Below are 20,850 nucleotides of genomic sequence, written 5' to 3'. Positions count from 1 at the left end.
GAGACCTGTGAGGCATTTGATGTTATCAAAGCGAATTAGTGACAAAGGCAATTCATTTAATCACTCACGACTTGGCTAGTTTTTCTCAAAGGGTGTGGAGAATATTCTTTGGAAACCAGGGGGATCCCCTCCCCACCGTTACTTTTCGTTTATTGGATAAGTATAAATCGGAACTGCTAATCAGTGGCACCAAACTTGACGTAAGAACAAACGCACTCGCCCCTCGGACACGCAGAAGAGAGGCAGGTAAAGGATGGTCAGGTCTGAGCTATAGGAGGCTCTTTACTTGTGAAGTGACTTGATTGGTGTTCAGTCTTCCTGTTGAGCCAGCCCGTCACTGCCTCAAGGGGAACCAGTGCAGAGCTGTTGCTGCTGTTTCTTGAGCCGCGGCCTGTGTAGCTGTTTTGGTTGCTCAATAAAAAGGGAAGGTGCTCCTCCTTTTTGACCTTGTTCGGAGGCTTAATACAATTATTTGTATTAGGCGCTAGCCACCTGTTGGGAGTGTTCTTGTTCAAGGTCGGTGCGTGGTGCCTGGCTGTCTGAGTGGCAGGCTGCAGTCAGATTTGCCAGTGGCCACTGGATTGTGTGACACCTGCCAATTGTGACAGAAAGAATGGAGATCTGATAGCTGAAAGGGAAAGGAAGGTGCTGGAGGAGGAATGAGGGATCAGGAGAGCCGTGGAGCACCATTGCCGTAGTTTGGGTACCAGCTTGCCTCATCTCCCTTTTCTCCTGTTGCCCCTTTGGGGGCTGTGCCATTTGTTTCAACGGGCTCTGTTACTGTCTGCGTGCTGACATTGCTCTGGTTTACCATATATTGCACCTGTGTTGAGCATTGCAACTCCTGTACCTGGAACTCCTCACGTCCCCTCCGTGGAGCATCTCAGCTCTACCGGCCTCCCTGTGATCTCCAGACATCACATAGTCATCAATTCCCAAACGGCCCTTCTGGTTCTGCTCCCCAACCTCTTCCCTTCCCGGGATTTCCTGTCTCCGTGGGCACTGCCGGCCCAGTTGTTCAGCCGGGAACGTGGGTCTCATCCTTGACTCCTGCCTCTTCCTCATGCCCCCAGTCCAGCCAGTTGCCAGGTCCTGTCGCTTCCACTTCCTAAATACCTGTGACTATCTCCAGCGCAATGGAAGTTATGCTGTTGAAGCCCCATCACTTTGCCCTGGACGCTGCCCCCACCACCTGTGTTCTCTGCATGTTTTAGAGCCAGAGAGACCTCTGTAAACTGTCACTCTGAATATGTCACTCAGTTTAAAACCCTTATCATAACTGAGAAGGCCCTTCGCATTGGGCCTCTCCTGCCTTCTTTCCACTTTCCTGAGCATTCTAGCCTCCGCCATACTTTTTCTTTTCTTCTCATTGCAAAAAAACCTTTTTGTTTTTTTTTGAAAACTTAATTTTCTGTAACCGCCATTGAGAATTTCCCTCTGTCCTTTCGATCTTCACCCCCTTCCTCATCCCCCTTTTCCTGTTACTCCCTGTAGCTCACCTTCTCCTTCTGTATGGTCTGCTTCCATGAGCTTTTCTCTGACTCCCACCCCAGGGGCTCCTATTATGCATGTGTGTGTGTATGTATGTGTGTATATCTGTTTCCAATTGCAGATTTCGTTCTCCACTAGATATTACACACTGTAGAGGGAAGGGATCGTGTCTGAATCATTCACTTCAGTGTTCCCTTCCACCTAGCACATGAGAGCTGCTCAGTAAATACTTGTGTGAATGAATAACTCTTTGAGGTTCTAAATGAAAAGAATATAACAGTGCTTCCTATAATTCACATCAAATTCTTGAGCTTTGGCCAGATTAGAGAGTGGGAATATAATGAAGTTCAAAAGTAAAGGGGATGTTTTTTAGCCAAATCTCATATAGCTTATGTATTGATAGTTTGTCTTCTTCATGTTCTGCGCTTACATCCTCTGGGACGTAGTGTTTATCTGTCTCTTTCCAAATTTCTCTGGGTTCTTCTCAGAGAAAGTATAGAAGATGATGGGATAGGAGAAAAAGTGACTGATAAATGGGAATGCATTATGTGGTTGATCCTTAAATGTAGAGAAGCGTTCTGGAGGCATGCATCATTTACGTTTCCCTAAAACGAGACCATCTTTCTGAAGATTTTTCTTTGAATTGAGAACCCAGTGTATTTTAATCATAGCTAGCTCACAGAATCTGTTTTCTGAACTTCTAATAAAAGAGCGGAGGGGGACAAAGGACAACATTTTGTAAGAAATAGAGTTGCTGTAGGAGGGCATGAAGGAAGTGTGGTCATTATAGAACAGAATTTAGTGTTTAGTCCCGGTTCTGAGTGAGGGAATTGCCCCCCGAGGTGTTGGGCTGCAAAGTTCTCCCTCTTCTGCCCTTTCTCAAAGCAGAGAGGAATGATGAACAGCACCACGACTGTTTTATCAGACACTAATCCTAAAAAGGAGCTTTCCAGAAATAAAAAATGTTTCCATCAGAATGGTGACAGCAGGGCAGCCGGTTAGCTCAGTTGGTTAGAGCGCGGTGCTCTTAACACCAGGCTTGCCGGCTCGATCCCCACATGGGCCACTGTGAGCTGTGCCCTCCACAACTAGATTGAAACAACTACTTGACTTGGAGCTGATGGGTCCCGGAAAAACTCATTTAAATAAATAAAAGTTTTTAAAAAATGGTGACAGCAATACTTTGGTCACTCTCCAAGCTGAGGTTGTCCTCCAGACCACCAGCAAGGTGCCCTTCCAGGGTTGCGCTTCAGGCCAGGTGCTTAGTAATGACAAGTGGCAACCTTTGTCAAATCTGCCGTTTGTGGGGGCCAAGAGCTCCAAGTTTTCTAGTCAGAGTTTCCCATGACCTCAGTTATAAAGAAAATGTTACAAATTCCAGAAAATGCTAATGTCCTTTTTAGCTGCAAGTATTATCTTGATTGCAGTGCTTCAGAATCGCCCAACTTCATTATCTGAGCATAGCCAGCCTGACGCCTTCTTCTCAAATAGACAATTATGATCAATTAAGCACTTTCAGGCCTTATAGAATGCTTAATTTTATTAGTCAATTATTTGTGCTTTGAAAGAGTTAATGGTTGCTACCCAAGCCATTATTAGAAATTAGAATGTCCCAAAATAGAAAGGCTATTTCCTTTGAGTATGGCATTGCAGTGGAAAATGCCAAGCATAGTTTTTCCTGAGTTAAAGGGTGAGGGAAGGCAGAGTGGGGGAGAAAGTTACATGCAAATCATTTAGCCATTAACCTAATGGCTGGATTTATAAATCCTATTACTATAAGCCCTTTTCATTTCCACTGAGGCCTGCTACATGCTTGATCCCACTAATGTAAAATTCATTCTGTCTAAGTGATTACTGAAGTAAGACACTTTGAGTCAATTTTAATCAAGTTCTGTGAAACTTGCCCGAGCGCTGATGTTCACTAAAGCGCGGACATAGTTTGGCCGTGTCTTAATTAGCCCCCCAGAAGATTTATTCGAGGAGTCAATCAGGGAGCCAAATCTCTGAGCCTTTGGACACGTACATGTTTTCCTGTGAGAGAAAATACTCTGTAGGGGCCGAAATCACCCAGCTCCGAAGCAAGAGGCAGAGACATTTGGGGTGGGGGGGTATTTCTACTCTCATGGACATTACGTGAATTCTAAGAATTCCGAAAGCTCTATTTTTATGGCTAATTGGAGCATCTGCAATGGTACTTATATTTAAACAAATCAAAACTGCAAATTTGATGAAATATGTGCGTCCTCTTCATAGAAAAATGCATAGAGGCACACATTCAAATTCTTCCTTAGTTTCAGGGGTTTTCAAATTTCTTGACCTTAGGTTAATATCTCTTGCTCTAGTTGTAATCTTAGTGTCCTAGTGTTTTTTTTTTCCCCCTGGGAATTTAATATTTAAGAGTGTAGGCTTGTGCTTGAACTCTTGTGTCAGTGAATAGATTTGGCTCAAGTGTGCTTCTAAGCCAGCTCTACAAGCTCTCCAGGGTTCTGTGTCAGACATAATCCTAAGTATGGCAATAATGCACGTAAGGGAAATGTATGGCACGTGAGTTTCTAAACTGGCGGTTGGAGTGGAGAAGGAATGGAGAATAAGAATGTTGTGAAAGGAAGGTTCCTTTAACGATGAAAACGAGAGTTTCTTAAAAGTCAACATGTAAAGTGAATTTAAAAAACAAAAATCCACAAGGTGAATAAATATTTCAGGGCAAAAAATTAGAAGACAAGGGAGAAGTTCACTTTTCGTTTCACATATTTAAAGCCACAATTTGTGGTACTTAAAGTTTTTAGATCAAAATTAGAGCCCTGTCAAATTGTGGGGCAGTAAGTGAGAGAAGACTCATAAATATCATTAAACGTGTCTGTTGGGGAGGAGAAACCTTTCAGAAAGCTTTGTTTATTCAACGTGTTTTATATTCTTTACACATGAGCTAACAGAAGGTCTAGGTTGTAAATTAAGGATTTAAAACAAAATCAGTTTATCTAGAAACAAGAGTTGTGCGGGAGAGGTATACTTTTAGTCAAGTTTATAATTAACGGGCCTTTATCATTGGGGTAGAAATTCATTTCTCTTGAGTGAATATTTGTTTATCTAACATGGGTTGTGTTTGAAGGTGGAATTAAAACTGATTCATTCCATTTCTTGCATGGAAAGAGCTAGCATTTAAATGCGTACTGTGTGTGGGTTTAATTGCCACTTTCTGTCACCAGCTATAGGGTCCTGTTGTTGTGGAGATGCGCGTATCAATCCATAGCTTTGCTCTTCTCAAGCTGGACCACCTGGGGTTTGCCTCCTTTTACTAGAACCTAAGATAAATATTTATTAAATTACTGCTGCATGCCAGGCATTGTGTTAGGTTTAATGGCTAAGACATGATCTCTGCTTATAATTTGCTTATAGTCTCTTATTCTTACCTTTTATAATAGAGTGGTGTGCTGTGGTGTCCACACAGTCCTTTGGGGGCGACATTGGACCAACATACTCGGTAACACTGGGTTGAAGAAGCCAGAGAGGCTTTTTTGACGGTGTCGAGTTCCTTGTGAAATAAGTAGATGTTAGGTAATAACAATACCTAACATTTACTGAGCACTTACGTACCAGAAACTGTACAAAACTCTTTGCATATGTGTTACATTGAATGCTCACAGTAGCCCTATTGTAAGGAAGCTGCAGCTATTATCTCTATCCTACAGTCAAGGAATTGGAGGCTTAGAGGTTATATTGTGTGCCCAAGGTCACACAATGTACGCGTATAAGCAGTGCTGTTTGGCTTCAAACTCAGGTAGCCTGTGTTAGTCAGGGTTCTCCAGAGAAACAGAGCCAATAGGGTGTGTGTGGTGGGGGGGGGCGGTGGGAATCGGTTTTAAAGGAATTGGTTCATGTGAATGTGGATGCTGGCAAGTTTGAAATCTGCAGGGCAGGCTGGCAGGCTGGAGACTCAAAGATATGGAACATGAGTTGATGTTTCAGCTCGAGCCCAAAGGCAGTCTGTAGCAGAGTTCTGTCTTTCTTGGGGACCTCAGTCTTTTTCTCTGAAGGCCTTCAACTGATTGGATGAGGCCCACCCACATTATGGTGGGTAATCTGCTTTGCTCAAAGTCCACTGATTTAAATGTTAATTTCATGAAAAAAAATATATACCTTCACGGCAACGTGTAGACTGGTGTTTGACCACACATCTGGCTGTCATGGCCTAGCCAGATTGACAAATAAAATTACCATCACACAGCCCAACTTCTGAACCCATGATTTTAGCCACTGTGGGGAAAAGCATGTGAAAAGCACAGAAGCAAAGACAGAGCATGGCTTGTTCAGTGAACTCAAACTATTTCGGGAAGGCTAGATTGAAGGATGCGTATGGGAAGCGTTAGGAGATGAGGTGGGCTTCCACTAGAGTGTGAGTGTTGGGGCAAGCTAAGGGGTTTGAACTTCATTTCAAACAGTACATTTTAGAAAGAATGCTGGTGAAGTGTGAAGAATGGCTTGGAAGGTAGTGATGCTGGAGACAGGTGATGAGGGCCTGGAGGAGGGACAGTCCATTAGGAGGGGGGCCCCACTGGACAGATACAGTGAAACTTCTTAGCCCATTGGATTAGAAAGGAAGTTAGTCCTTCGTTTTAGTGGAAAGCCCTTGGAGGGGACATTTGTCATATTTGGAGCTGGCTGAAGGTTCAGAGGCGATGGATGGAGTGTAGAATGAATGCGTATGGGACAGACAGTTGAGTATGGGCCTAGAGAGGAAAAGCATTGAGTCATCTGTGTCATATCACTGATTCTCAGCCAGAGGCAATTTCCTTCACGAAACATTTGGCAAGATCTGAAGACAATTTTGGTTGTCACAGCTGGAGAGTTGTGCGCTGGCGTGCACGCACATGCATGCTACTGGGACAGCCCCTCATGGCAAAGAATTATCCAGCCTAAAACGTCAGTAGTGTCAAGGTTGAGAAAGCCTGATGTACATATGTGAATGTTCATATATTCATCTGGTCGGGGGGAAGATCTCATCAGAAGGTGTGGGATGTTTTTATGTACTGTAAAGACACTCACCCACTTATGTTAGGTGCATAAAGATGTATGGGGACACCTTGTGAAAGCTTACATATTTCTAGTTGTTTTGCAACCACACAGCCCTCAAAAGCAACCTCGAATATGGAAATGTACTCTTGTAATGTAATTATCTTTGTTGGACATATTAGTGCCTCCTTTTCCTAATGTTAAAGAAATGAATGTGGTTGAAAAACAAAACAACTAGATATAAAGAAGAAGTATCTCTACATGTTAAACTGGGATTCTTAGATTTTTAGATCTGGGAGGAATCTCTACCTCTTCATTTTATAAATGAGGATGCTGAGACCTGGAAAGGGAAAGCAGCTTGTTCGCAAGTCACTTAGCTGGTCACTGGCAGTTTAAACCAGTACTCAGATTTCAGACTACTGACTTTTTTAAAACTTAGATTTGTATGTATAATGTTTTATCATTGCAAAGCATATTTTCAGCATACAGTTATTTGTATTCCTACCTAGCTCAGGGAACTAGGTGGTAGTACTGTGTTCCCCCGAAAAGAAGACCGGGTCTTATATTAATTTTTGCTACAAAAGACGCATTAGGGCATATTTTCATATTAATTTTTGCTACAAAAGACGCATTAGGGCATATTTTCAGGGGATGTCTTATTTTTTCATGTACAACAATCTACATTTATTCAAATACAGTCATGTCATCTTCTGGAATTTCATCATAACGTACTAAATGCGTCTGTCTGGCTGACGATCTTAACTGTGGCTTATTTTCAGGGTAGGTCTTATTTTTGGGGAAACACGGTATTATCCCAATTGTAAAGAAGGTAAAACTAAGGTTTAGGGCAGTAAGGAACCCCGTGTCACAGGAATGTTAGGTGCTAGAGACAGAAAGTAGGGTGCTTATCAAATCCAGAGCCCTTGCTCATTGAGCATCTTATAGAGAAGACATGTATCTAAGAATAATAGGGAATAGGAAACTAGGAAAGAGGCAGTCTAGTATAATGAGGATGAAATAAGTGTTCGCCAAGTGGGAGAAATGAGTAACACTGAGTCCTCCTTGGAAACTGCTGAAATTGGGAATAGGGAATGCTTAGATAATGGTTGGATTACGAAATATCATAATATTTATATTTCTAATACTTCTCTCTTCCCCATCCTTCAAAACCATTCATTTGCTACCCCTATTATGCTAATGTATTTTTTAAAGAAACTTTCCAGTTTATTTCTAATTTCATGTTATCAGTAACAGAAATATCCTAAAGCCACTGAGATTTCAGTTCTCATTCTGTTCATACATTATTTGTTTAGAATTTGACCTTACCCAACATTTTCTTAACCTGTCGGATTTCTGTTGTGTTTAATAGCTGCATCATACACCAAAATGGGTTTCTTGATAGTAGATATCACTATAATAGACATACGCTTTTGGAATAGGAGCCCGAAACGTTTTTTTAACTGTGGTGTTTTCTCTCATTTAGTATTAGTAAATACTGTTTCAGTCTATAATAACATCTGAAAACATTTCATAACCTTTGAATGCATTGCAAGACACCAGTATTCTGTTCTAACGAAAAATAAAGACCACGGCTTTATCCTGGCCTGTACATTAGAACCTGTAAATACACACTTCGGTAGGAGTTGGTCTTAGGTCACTGCCGCCATTGACCCTGGTGTAATAAACATGTTCTTTCTGCTTAGTAACCCACATCCTGGGTGTATTTCTGGGCGAATTCTTTTCTTCAGGAAACCCTTTTGTGAAATACATTTACATTTCCTTTTGAGTCCCCACCACCCTTCACCAGCCTTCAGAGGCCCAGGTTGGGGTTAAAACACCTCTTCGTATTATTTTAATTATTGCGCTCCTTACCCCCCAGCCCCACTCCTTTCCTGTTTCCCCCTCCTCTTCTCCCCTAACGGTACTGTTCTGCAAAGCCTGCAATGATTGATATGATGGCAGTGCTGTCATTCTTTTTAACCAAAAAAAAAAGTCATTTTTGTTCTAGTTATTTTAATAGAGTCCCATTAAAGATGTATTGCTGACTGAAATATCGGCATGAAGGGCTCTCACTGAGCTGAGCCCAGGAATTAAGAAGTCAGGAAATCGGCTGCTGCATTGCAAGAGAGCCTTGTGTGACACCGAATCTCCTGATTGGGGAGATCATTACTGCTATTATGACTCGACTTGCGTAGGAATTTTAAATTCCATCTGAATGTCAGTAATAACCCTCTTAGCAAATTATCCTGAATAAAATCACGAAGGCATTTTATATAATAGGTGTTGAATTACTGGATAGATTTGCTAATTAAATACTCTTTGTTCTGCTGCAGTTGACATTACAGGGTAAGATCTTGAACAATTATTCTCAACAGCTGTACTTTGTTAAAGGAAAAATTAACCACAAAGTTTATTTTTTTACACTTGAAGTTGGCAGATTTTTGAAATGTGCTTGAAAAAATTCCATCATCCAATTGGTAATGAGTAGATAAATATGCAGGTGTTGCTGTGAAATCAGATAACTGTAGACTGCCTTATTAATGAATTTAGCAAGGCTTTATAGCCCTATTTTCTAGCTGTTGGCACTTACAAAATGATTTCCTGTCAGAATGGGTAGTTTTAATATTAGGCTTGTCACTTTGAAGTGAACTTATGAACGGTCATTTTGTAATCACTGTACCTCGTGTCCAGTAGACCTTTCTGGATACCTGTGGCTTTTTTATAAAATACATTTCCTTAATGGGGAAAATATCTCTAATGTATAAGTCTTGGATTGTTGGCTTCCAGAACATTCATGTGGTATAGGCTTTTTTAACAAGGCAATGAGACACAATGAAAAGAAAATGAAACTTAAGGTCCAGCTTCTGATCAAGCTCTTGACTAGCTCTGTTACTTTGGGCAAAATCACAGAGCCTAATTTTCCTCATCTGTAAATAATGGGCCTTATAATACTGCCTACCCCTTAGGATTATTCATTCAGCATTCTACAAATACTCACTACTAGCTACCCTGTACCTAGTACTAGATCCTGCCAACTTGGTAGTCCACTGGCTATCCAGCAGCGGAGTCCTCCTCAGTAAGCATTTGAATCCAGGGCAGCTGTGGGCTGACCCTGCTCATTGGTACTTGGGTAAGCATTGGACTGGATAAGGCCCTGTGGTAGCCACCATCTAGAACTACTTAGTGAAGAAGCATGAGAGGTACGGGTCATCCTGATTGTGGGTCGTCTGGTATAGAATGGACTAAAGCGTTGACGAGCTATGGTAAGGACTTTGAACCTGAAATAAAGCAGTGCCATCAGCTGCTCTTGGGGTCCACTGAAAAGATGGTGTTGTTTAAAAGTATCCACAGAAATTGGTATAAATTCTGTGGAGAGCTATTTGACTATGTCAAAATTTTAAAGTATATAACCTTTAACTCAGTAAGTCCTCTTGTAGGAGTTTATCATACGGGCAGATTGGCAGATTCCATGTGTATGAGGATCATTTGTTGAAGTGGGGTATACAGGTAAAAATTAGAAATAACATACATATTCAGTAATAGAGCACTAGTTAAGTGTATCATGACTGGTTCATACGATGAAATACTATGCAGTCATTAAAAAGGAATAAGGCAGCTCATTATGTGTGCGTATGGAATGATCTCTAAGATAAAGAGTTAGGTTAAAAAAACATAGTGCCAGTATAGTGTTTATAGTTTGCTTAGTTTCCAACCTTTTCTGTGCAAAACATCCACCAAGAGTTTTCTGCCACTGAAGAGAAGATCGTTTTGGTAGCAGCCCTCAGATTATGCTTGGAAATGGTTGTGAGTTGGTGGCAGGACGGAGTGCGGGTGGGTGATGGATTTGAAAGGTGAAGGCTGCCAGTTCACGTCGGAGGTGCATTCAGGGATGGGGTGGTTTGATTCATAGCATTGAAAGAAGAGTAGAAGAAATCAGTTACTGCATATGCAGAGTTGCAGTAAAAGGTCGACAGGTTGCTCCTGAGGTAGTTTACTTGGCACGTGATGGTTACCTGGTGGAGTTGTCCCTTGTGATGAGGAAAGCTTAGCTTAGCAGGGTGTAAGGGGCAGAGGGTGACGAGAGCTCTGCGATAAGTAGTTCTGTCCGCACTGTGATAAACTTGACTTGGGTTGATCTCCTTGTTGCCCTTTGCCCAAAGGAGGTGTCAGGTATTCTCCCACAATGCATTTCTCTGTAATTTAAATGTTTAAAAATGAAGATGAAGTGGAGGAGAGTGCATGTTTTTTATTAAGTTAACTGCATTTTAGTGCCTAGTAGAAAAGTAATTGGGATTACTATGAGACCTATCAGTCAACTAGCAAACAGTGTTTTACGTGCCTGTTACATGTGAAGCCTGGTATTTGGCACAAACATGACCTCCAGGAGCTTGTGGTTTAGTTGGGGAGGGGACATACTGTCAACTAAAAACTGTTTCCAGAATGGGATTACCATGATTATCTTAGGCCAGTTGTCCTTCACCACGCCTGCCACATAAGAATCATCTTGAGAGCTGTTAAAAAAAATTGCTGGGTAATGGTATTTTAAAAAAGATCCACAGGTAACCCACTGTGTGGACACTGTTAAAACCTCTGGTTAGCCTAATGGTGGTATTCACCAGCACCCACCACCCCTAGGACAGGGGGAGGGCTTCCTCCCCTAAGAATAGAGGACAAGGAATGCCTGAATAAAATTGGGAGACAGTAAGAAAGGGGAGGGGCAGTGGAAATGGAAAGGAAAGGGTAGATGTAAAAGCTATCCTAAGGTCAGGATTTATAGGGCTCTGTGAGACGACGGACAAGAAAGACAGAAGTGATGTCATGAGGTTTGGGCTTAGTGGACAATGAGGACGATGGGAGGTAGAAAAAAATATAAATGAAGAAGTAAATGTATCTGGCCCTTTAGAAAAGTGACTTCTAGTTTCGATTGACACTCTAAATGATGGGTGATAGTGGAGCAAAAAGAGCATGAAGTGACTTTGACCCCATACTCTGGAGTCAGAGGTCCTGGGTTCTTATCCTTGGGTCGTGACTTACTGGGACAAACTAATTACTTCGTTTTGTTTTTTGCATCCAACAAATGGGGATATTAATGGTAGTTATCTCTTGGGGACCTGAGAGAATGAGAGGAGAAAATGCAGGAGAAGCTCACAGCACAGTATCTGGACGACTTCTCTCTCTCTCTCTCTCTCTCTCTCTCTCTCTCTCTCTCTCTCTCTCTCTCTCTCGGAAGAGAGTGATACAGATACAGAGTGCTTGTTATATTACTTTTTAAGAGGCCTTAATTTGTTAAATGTTACTTCTGATGCGGTCCAAGATCATTTATATCTGTTTTTATATATGTCCACATTATAACCTATGTCTCTCGTCTTATAGCTGTATGGGTCTGGGGACAGGCCTATCTAAAGATATTACCTATATGTTTGTCTTCATTCACTGAATGTGTGAGCTCCACCTTTGTACTGGGCACTGTGCTAGGTCCAGGGGCTACAGTGAAGGTCTACTTTCTGTCTTCAAGAAATTTAGTCTAGAGAAGAAATTTAAATCACATGTATATTTATTTACTTACTTTTTAAGATCCTGAATACCATGAGTAAGAATTGCCAGGTTTTGTAGATGCCTGACCACTGCGCTGTACACCTGAAGCTGAATAATATTGAATGCCAACTATAATTTAATATATATAAATAGTCACAGGATGTGGAGTACAGCATAGGGGATAAAGTCAGTGGAACTATAACAGTTATATACGATGTCAGAGGGATGGTAGACTGGGGGCGGTTATCACTTTGTAAGGGGTGTAAGTGTCTATTACATTGTTTTGTACACCTGAAACTAATTTTAAAAAAAAGGATTGCCAGATTTGAAATGCTCTGTCAAACTTTTTTTTTTTAAGCCATGCAGTTCTATTTAAATGTTAGTAATGAGAATAGTATACCTTTTTGCCATATTATAAAGTGATACAGCAGGTCCTTGAATAACATTGTTTTGTTTATCGTTTCATTATAATATTGATGAGAAAAAAATTATTCCTGCCAGGGCCACTGTGTGGAGTTTGCACGTTCTCCCCATGTCTGGGTGGGTTTTCTCCAGGGCCTCCAGTTTCCTCCCACATCCCAAAGATGTGCACATGAGGTGAATTGGCACGTCTGAATTATCCCAGTCAGAGTGAGGGTGGGATGTGTGAATGGCCCTGTGATGCAAGGGCGTCCTGTCCAGGGTGGGGTCTTGCCTGGTACACTGAGCTGCTGGGAGAGGCTCCAGCCACCCACAACCCTGAGCTGCTATAAGTGGGTTAGAAAATCAGTATCTTACTTGTTTTTATTCCTCTTTCTTAAATGTATATATAGGTCACATTTATTACAGTGTTTAGCATGACGTGTTTTGGGGTCTTTATTTTGAAGTTTGGTGATGTTTTGTGACCAGGATTATACCATAGGAACTTAACTCTTATTTATATCTATTACCCTATGGTAACGTTGGCTAATACATCATTTCACTTAAAGTCACAGTTTCCAAGGAACCTATTGACGACATTAACTGAGGACTTAGTGCATTTTTATTATGCATGTTTATTAAAGAGAGATCTTTACATAGATCTGCTTACATATCTCTAAGAATCAGCGTAGAGGCAAACTTATTTTTAGATTATGTTGATGTTACTGTTATTTTGAGAGTTGTAGTTAGAAAACCATCAAGAGCTTTAATAATATATGGAAAATCATTGGGCTACTTATCTATGTGCTTATAGTTATGTTTTTGTAATTATCTAAGGCAGGGGTGTCCACACTGCGGCCCGCGGGCCAGCTGCGGCCCATGATCCATTGTTAATTGGCCCGCAGCAAATTCCAAAAATATATTTCGTTGACTTAAATAAACCGGGTGAGGCAATACGTACTTCACCTCGTGTGAGTGGCCCGGCTGTTTGTGTATTTTACCGCATATGGCCCTTGGTGAAAACCGTTGAAAAAAGTTTGGACACCCCTGATCTAAGGCATTAATCTGGACTTTTTTGTTTCCTTTTAGATTTTGATGCATACGAAAGACATGGTACAGAAGGTAATGCTGAGCATTTTCCTCATCATATGACAACTCTTAAACATCACACCTCGTCACATTTTTGTATTCAAGGAAAACTGCAACCCAAACAGACTGAAAATGGCTTCTTAGAATGTCTAGTTTACGTTTATAAGCCCTCTTAATGGATTATAGCTTTTTTCTTTTACTAACACTGATCTGATGTAGCCGCTGCTTGAAGCCTATATATGAGTGTTTCAAGCAAATTAGTAACAGTGCTAATTAGAGTTTACTCCCAGGCCTTTATACTTTATGTGCTCTAGTGTTGTTTGCTATGATTGATTTTTTTTGGCACTCTTCATATTCTACTAAATACTGTTGGAAACTGTTAAGAATTTAATATGGATTTGTGCCTCTGAATTTTAAAAACCCATTATGTTTCTGCTTCATAAATTGCCATGACCACTAAGCTTTTGGTATACAGTGGGTAATATTATTCAGTTCCACATTTTGTTTCAGTTGAAACTAGACACTTCCCCTGCCACTCTAATATCTGTTTAAGAAAATTAGGGAGATTTTTTTTTAATGTGGCAGTGTTCACCTTTCTCTTTTACTGGGGCTTAATCTTCAATTGTACACTCCTGACAATATGGATAAGAATAAATACAACCTTTTGAAAAATCAGTGGAACCTGTAATTTCTGTATTATGGAAAATCTTGAGTTTCATTGTGCATAATGGTCACCATGTTTTAGTTGTTAATTTTTGTAATTTTTGCTTTTCTTTAGATGAATCTTGAAGTTATTTATGGAGATACAGATTCAATTATGATAAACACCAATAGCACCAATCTGGAAGAAGTATTTAAATTGGGAAACAAGGTGAGATAATTTGACAAAATTATCTGTTTCATGAAGCTGAATAACAATGAATGTCAACTATAATTTAATATATATGTGGTCACAGGAAGAGGAGTACAGCATAGGGAATAGAGTCAATGGAACTGTAACAGCTATATACGACGTCAGAGGGGTAGTAGATTGGGGGAGGAGGGTATCACTTTGTGAGGGGTATACATGTCTGACTATTACATTGTTTTGTACACCTGAAACCAATAAAAAAATTATGTTTCATCAACTTTAACATGTTGTTAAATGTATGAATTTTATAAATTCATACATTGTGTGCTTCTGAAAATTATAATAAACTTAGTACCTTCAATTCTTCATCCTCTTATTTTCTTAGCCTCTTTTCCAATTGTTTTGAGGGTAAAATTAGAGGGGAAATTGTTTTTCTCTTAAATGATAGATATGTTTTGCCTTTGAGAACGGTCTAAGTGTGGTAAGTTTATGATGTGGTCACATTAGTACTTATCACATTGTCATTCATAAGGAGAAATATGTCTGTAGTGGTGTTCAGATGCATTTCCTACATTGATAGAGAAATACCTACCTACATACATATACACACATCTATAACTTTTACAGGAGTACTTAAAATATATTTGAAAAGGTAAGGGGACATTTAAAAACAATCATTTGTAGCCTCCTAATTGCAGTTCACAACTAGTGTTTCTTGAGCACTTGCTATGTTAATCAGATAGTGTCCCAAAAAACTAAAACTAAGGTATCCTCTTACAGACTAACACCTTCCTACCTTTCCCCCCTGAAATGTGTGAAATTTAAACTATAGCCTTCATTTGAGAGCAAGCCTGGCACATTGTACTCATACTGAATCTTGAAAAGTTGTGTAATTTTCCTAGAGGCAGTGGTCTGTGCCATGACCCTGTCAATAAAGAGCGGGTAACTGTTCATTCATTGGTTCAGCATATACTTATTTGCTTATATTCAGGGTGCTGTGGGAGGTTCAGGGAAATCATAGACATTATTTTAATAAAGTTTTACTTACTTATTTCTGGCCACATACTTACTTGTTAGACTATGTAATCTCTTAACTAATCCAGTGGTTTGAAGGTCCGTACATATGCATTTAGTTTTTAGATTTAAAACAGACTATTTCATAGTTTTCATAATTCCTGGGGCTGACCCTCCCAAATCTGTCCTTTGGTTGAGTGGGATGATATATTATTGTCTTCATTTTTTAATGTGCTTTTGTCCCTGTGCTTTTTAAGTGTTCTTGCATCAGACCCAACATAATATCATATTCCATATACACTTAGTAAATGCATTCTAATCTTGTGTGACTTCAAGTTCTGTTTAAGTCTTGGGAATTTATAGCATGTTCGTCTTCGCCCTATTAGATGTTTGAGAAGCTGGTATTAATGGTTGAAATTTTCACAGGTAAAAAGTGAAGTGAATAAGTTGTACAAACTGCTTGAAATAGACATTGATGGAATCTTCAAGTCTCTGCTACTGCTGAAGAAGAAGAAATATGCTGCTCTGGTTGTGGAGCCAACATCAGATGGGAATTACGCCACCAAACAGGAGCTGAAAGGGTTAGATATAGTTAGAAGAGATTGGTGTGATCTTGCTAAAGACACTGGAAAGTGAGTTCAGCTTTCGTTTTTGATTTTGATGTTTGTCTTTAAAAAATATTCCAGTGTTTATCATGTAGACAACACCTGTGATTCTGCCAAGCACAATAACACAATTACTTCTTTGTTGTTGTTATTATTCATATGAACAATTCTTACTTATTTGGAGTGGAATTTTATAGATAGATTAAAATATAGAGAAAGCCAGACTCGATAACGCCTCATGAGTTTTAACTCATGGTGAAGGTAAACCTTCACATTTTGATCCTTACAGCGTTGGTTTTGTTTATGCGATTTGTTTTGTTTTGCTTTAATGTTTCTATTAGAAAGTGCCTTGTGTTGTGTTCCTGAGTCACCCGAGAGCCTCTTAAGGAATATAATTGTTAAGGTATCCTGTTTTATGGCTTAAAATATTCTGGGATTCAGAGTGGGCCATGGAGTGAGACTTTGTTCTCACCCATATCATTTGTGTGTAAAGATTATTACTAATCTCAGGTTAATTTAAAAGCTAGTTCTCAAATACATACCTCGGAAATCATAAATGTCACGAGTGACCCCCTAGCTTTGTACCTGAGACTGAAGATTGTATTAAGACTTGTTTTGTTTTTTTTAGGGTCATATTAATTTATAAAGCACCCATTTAAAAGATGAATCTTTAGGTACTTTATTTACCATCTTTCCAGATATTCTTGTTTTTTGAACCTGAGCAATTCTGAAAGTGGAAGAATTTTTTTCTTTAAAGCAAAATTTTAAATTAATTTTAATATTGCTGAATACCAGCATTTTTACTTGTTTTCCAGTCTTCCTCTTGCTTTCAAGTTAGGAGATTGCACAATTGTTGCTTCTGCAAACTACTCTTGATTAGGCAAAGTTGATCATCCGAGTATAGGTCACTGTTAGCCTTTTATGAAATGTAGTTTGAAATGCTTCATTGCCCCCAAATGTACCCAAAGACGAAACTACTTTGTATGGACTGTCGATTAGAGTGTTCTCTTCAGCTTTGTGTTTTCTAAGAAAAGATGCATCATAATAGAAGTAAATTTCTCTGAGTTAGAAATGTATTAGTAATTAAAGCTATACAAACGTTTTTGTCAGGGTTCTTTTTCTGACAAATTATAATGCAGCTGTCAAACACTCGCTCTGCATTTTCTCAGAAATGGATAAAATATTGGCTTCCTTTTTCTTTTTTTCCTTTTTGTGGGGTTCTGGTGGAATAACATAGGTTAGAGAACACTGAGCAATATAATGAAGGTGAAGAAAGAAATGTTTAAAATCTTTGGGTTTTTAAAATTTGCATAAAGGACTTAAATTTCTAGTTACCTAAGCTAATGGTCATCTCAGGTGGGGTGATATCTTGATGACATCAGAGATAATATATTGGTGCTTTATGAGAAAAGTGAAATATTTGTCTTCTAACATTTTAACTTATGGGTAGAATATAACTGCTTTTGAACTTTATAATTGCATAAAAATATGATGGAACACATACCTTTCTCTGTATTTCGTATGAAGTATTAGATGCTGCATAAAAAAATGATCTGTATGTCGAAGGGCAAACCTGACATTCCAAGGTTGGTCAACCTTTGGTAGAGGTAATGTTAGAAAACAAATAGTAATGGCTTTTTAGGCATAAACCCTCATGTTAGCTTTTAGTATGGTTCTTGTCCACATGTTAATCTAGTGGCATTTATCTTCATTTTCTCTCCTGTATTAATCAAGTATGACATTGAAAAAAATCAACCCCTCTCTCTTTTTGCAGCTTTGTCATTGGCCAGATTCTTTCTGATCAAAGCCGGGACACTATAGTGGAAAATATTCAGAAGAGGTTAATAGAAATCGGAGAAAACGTGCTAAATGGCAGTGTCCCAGTGAGCCAGTTTGAAATTAACAAGGTAAACGTAGCATTTATTGCTGAGCCCAGCTGCTGCCATGTGTTTTTCTCCTTCAGATAGTTGAAGAACCACCTCATCCTTGCAATTGAAATAAATCCTAGCTGGTGATGAAAGCTGCTTAACCACTATCTCACAGATTGAGCATTAGCATACCACTCTTCCTCTTCCAGCCACTGGTACTGCATGTCTGCCACACAGCCTTCTCTCTCCGTTCCTTATTTCATGGAGGCCTTGTTTCCGGAGGTTCTGTGCAGTGCTATAGTTGATGTTTCAGGGACTCGAGAGTACTACCTTTTTCATAGTCCTCCTAAGTTATAGTTGTGTAGTTGTTTGGGGGGCAGGCCTATAAGCTTAGAGAGAAAGGGGGGGGCAAGTACGAGCGTGCGTGCGTGCGTGCGTGCGTGCGTGCGTGTGTGTGTGTGTGTGTGTGTCTAACTTCACAAAAGGTGATCCTTAGAGGTACTATAATCAGGTGGCTTCTTTGGGCATTGTTATGTAGAATTAAGATGATGGTAGCACTTTCTGTACATTCAAAACACTTGTGTGTCTTTTTGTCTTAACTACATAAGTTACACTTTACGGGCAATCTTAGTTGTTGAAAATAGGGAATATTTTTTTTTACCTAATTTGAAAAAAAAAAAAATGTTGGTTTCCAAAATGCTGTGTAATACAAGATGTTAGGTTAAAGATTTTTTTCCAGTTTAAAAAGTAAGTACCCTTACGTATCTGGAAGCAAATTTTGCAAATATCATTTTACCAGTTTTATGATAAATAGATTTTGTTGTCAAAGCTTATAAAAAATGAGATTTAATGAAAAAGAATCTAATGATGACATTAAATGGAAATTTCAGAATTAAAACTCACAATACCTGTGTGCTAAAAGTAATGCTTGCCACTTTTGCACAGTTTATTCTTGAAAACATATTTTTACATTGCAGCAATTGCAATGTATATTATTTTGAACTCTATTTGCATTTAACATAAACAGATTTTTCCACATTTCTATATTACCTTGAAAACCATCATGCTAATCAATGTGTTAATCTTATATTTCACTGATACATCTTTATTTAAAATTCTTGTTTGATTATTTAAATTATTTATTTTTGCTATTTTAAATAATTATATTACATATCTTTGTCTATTTATCTTTTTGCTTTTGGCTTAGGTTCCTTGAAGTGAAATACTTGAATCAAAAAGATACAAATATCTGTATGGCTTTTACCAAATTGCTTTGCAAAAGGGTGATACCAATTGATAACAACAAAATGTGTGCCAATTTCACCACAGACGCTATTACGTTGGTGATAATATCATTGCTGATATTTAAATAAAACATTGCTACTATGGATATGAAACAGTATTTCACTGTTGGATTTAATTTGCATTTCTTTGATTCCTAGAGAAAATGAGTATTTTCCATGTATATTCTTATGATTTGTATTCATTCTTAGGTAAGTCACTTGTTTCCTACACCTTGACCATGATGTCTTTAAATTCACAACAGAAGACATTTATTTATATACAGAAGTACAAAATATAGAAATATTATAAGAGAATATGTGCCTTGGCACTAGCTCTTCACTGTGTGTGATGCAGTGTACACCTATTGGCATGGAATCACTTGTGACATCTAGAAAGCGGTTTCCATTCAGATTTTGTTTTGTCTCTTTCTCAAAAACTAGTATGAGCAAGAGTTATGACTTCAGTCTTCCTTTGATCAATTTTAGCATCTATTCTGCACATTGTATCCCTAATACTGCCTATCTTCTTAGAAGTGTGGGCCCTCTGTTGCAAGGCGTTCCATGAGTTTGGAATGTTCAGTCTAAAAATGACTACCTTATTGACAAAATAACACTGAGCACACGGCCTCAGGCTAGTGGGCCCAAACTATCATCTCATATGAATGATGAGACAATATTACTAGCATGCAAAGAAACCTGGAGTCATAAACGGCACACTGGCAATCTCCGAGTTCTGATGAACAGTCTACAGTTTTGTTATTTTAAAGTTTTTATGATTAAAAATTTTAACTTATACAAAATAGAATGATATTATGAACCCCCATGTCTCCGTCACTCAGCTTTAATAATTATCATTATAGTGATACATTATTATTACTAATAACAATAGTTAATAGTGTGATCAAGGCTGTGCATACATTTTTCTGTGGCTTGCTATCTTGATAGTCTCCATTTCACTTGCATTGTAACTGGCAAATAATAGTTGTTCAGTGAACTTTAAAAGAATTGGTTTGTTTAAAACAATGCAATTGAAAAACGGGCAGAGGACCTGAATAGACATTTCTCCAAAAAGGACATACAGATGGCCAATAGGCATATGAAAAAATGCTCAACATCACTAATCATCAGAGAAATGCAAATAAAAACCACAATGAGATATCACCTCACCCCAGTCAGAATGGCTATCATCAACAAGACAAATAGTAACAAGTGTTGGAGAGGCTGTGGAGAAAAAGGAACCCTCATACACTGTTGGTGGGAATGCAGACTGGTGCAGCCGCTATGGAAGGCAGTGTGGAGGTTCCTCAAAAAATGAGAAATGGAACTACCTTATGACCCAGCAATTCTACTTCTGGGTATTTATCCAAAGAAACCCAAAACACTAATTCAAAAAGATATATGCATCCCTGTGTTCATTGCAGCACTATTTACAATTGCCAAGATACAGAAGCAACCCAATTGCCCATCAGTAGACGATTGGATAAAGATATTGTGGTACATATATACAATAGGATATTACTCGGCCATAAAAAAGAATGAAATCTCACCATTCGTGACAAAACAGATGGACCTACAGGTGTTATGCTAAGTGAAGTAAGTCAGACTGAGAAAGACAAATACCATATGAGCTCACTTATATGTGGAATCTAAAGAAACAAAATAAATGAACAAACAAAACAGAAACAGACTCACAGATACAGAGAACA

At 39.0% G+C, this 20,850-nt stretch overlaps 1 protein-coding gene across 2 annotated transcripts in view; it reads left to right on the top strand.

Moving 5' to 3' along the window:
- The window catches only part of POLA1 (DNA polymerase alpha 1, catalytic subunit), a 282,474-nt gene that overhangs the window by 99,152 nt on the left and 162,472 nt on the right, over positions 1-20,850 (top strand). For both annotated transcript variants that reach the window (XM_033117633.1, XM_033117628.1), the window contains exons 27-30: positions 13,525-13,557; positions 14,303-14,395; positions 15,815-16,020; positions 17,768-17,900. In XM_033117633.1, coding sequence (XP_032973524.1) covers positions 13,525-13,557; positions 14,303-14,395; positions 15,815-16,020; positions 17,768-17,900 — 465 coding nt within the window. The remainder of the gene's footprint in view (positions 1-13,524; positions 13,558-14,302; positions 14,396-15,814; positions 16,021-17,767; positions 17,901-20,850) is intronic.

The sequence above is a fragment of the Rhinolophus ferrumequinum genome, chromosome X (assembly GCF_004115265.2).
Source record: "Rhinolophus ferrumequinum isolate MPI-CBG mRhiFer1 chromosome X, mRhiFer1_v1.p, whole genome shotgun sequence".
In the NCBI taxonomy this organism is placed as follows: Eukaryota; Metazoa; Chordata; class Mammalia; order Chiroptera; family Rhinolophidae; genus Rhinolophus; species Rhinolophus ferrumequinum.
Note: the sequence above shows the minus strand (reverse complement) of the source record. Positions and strands in the feature narration are given on the sequence as shown.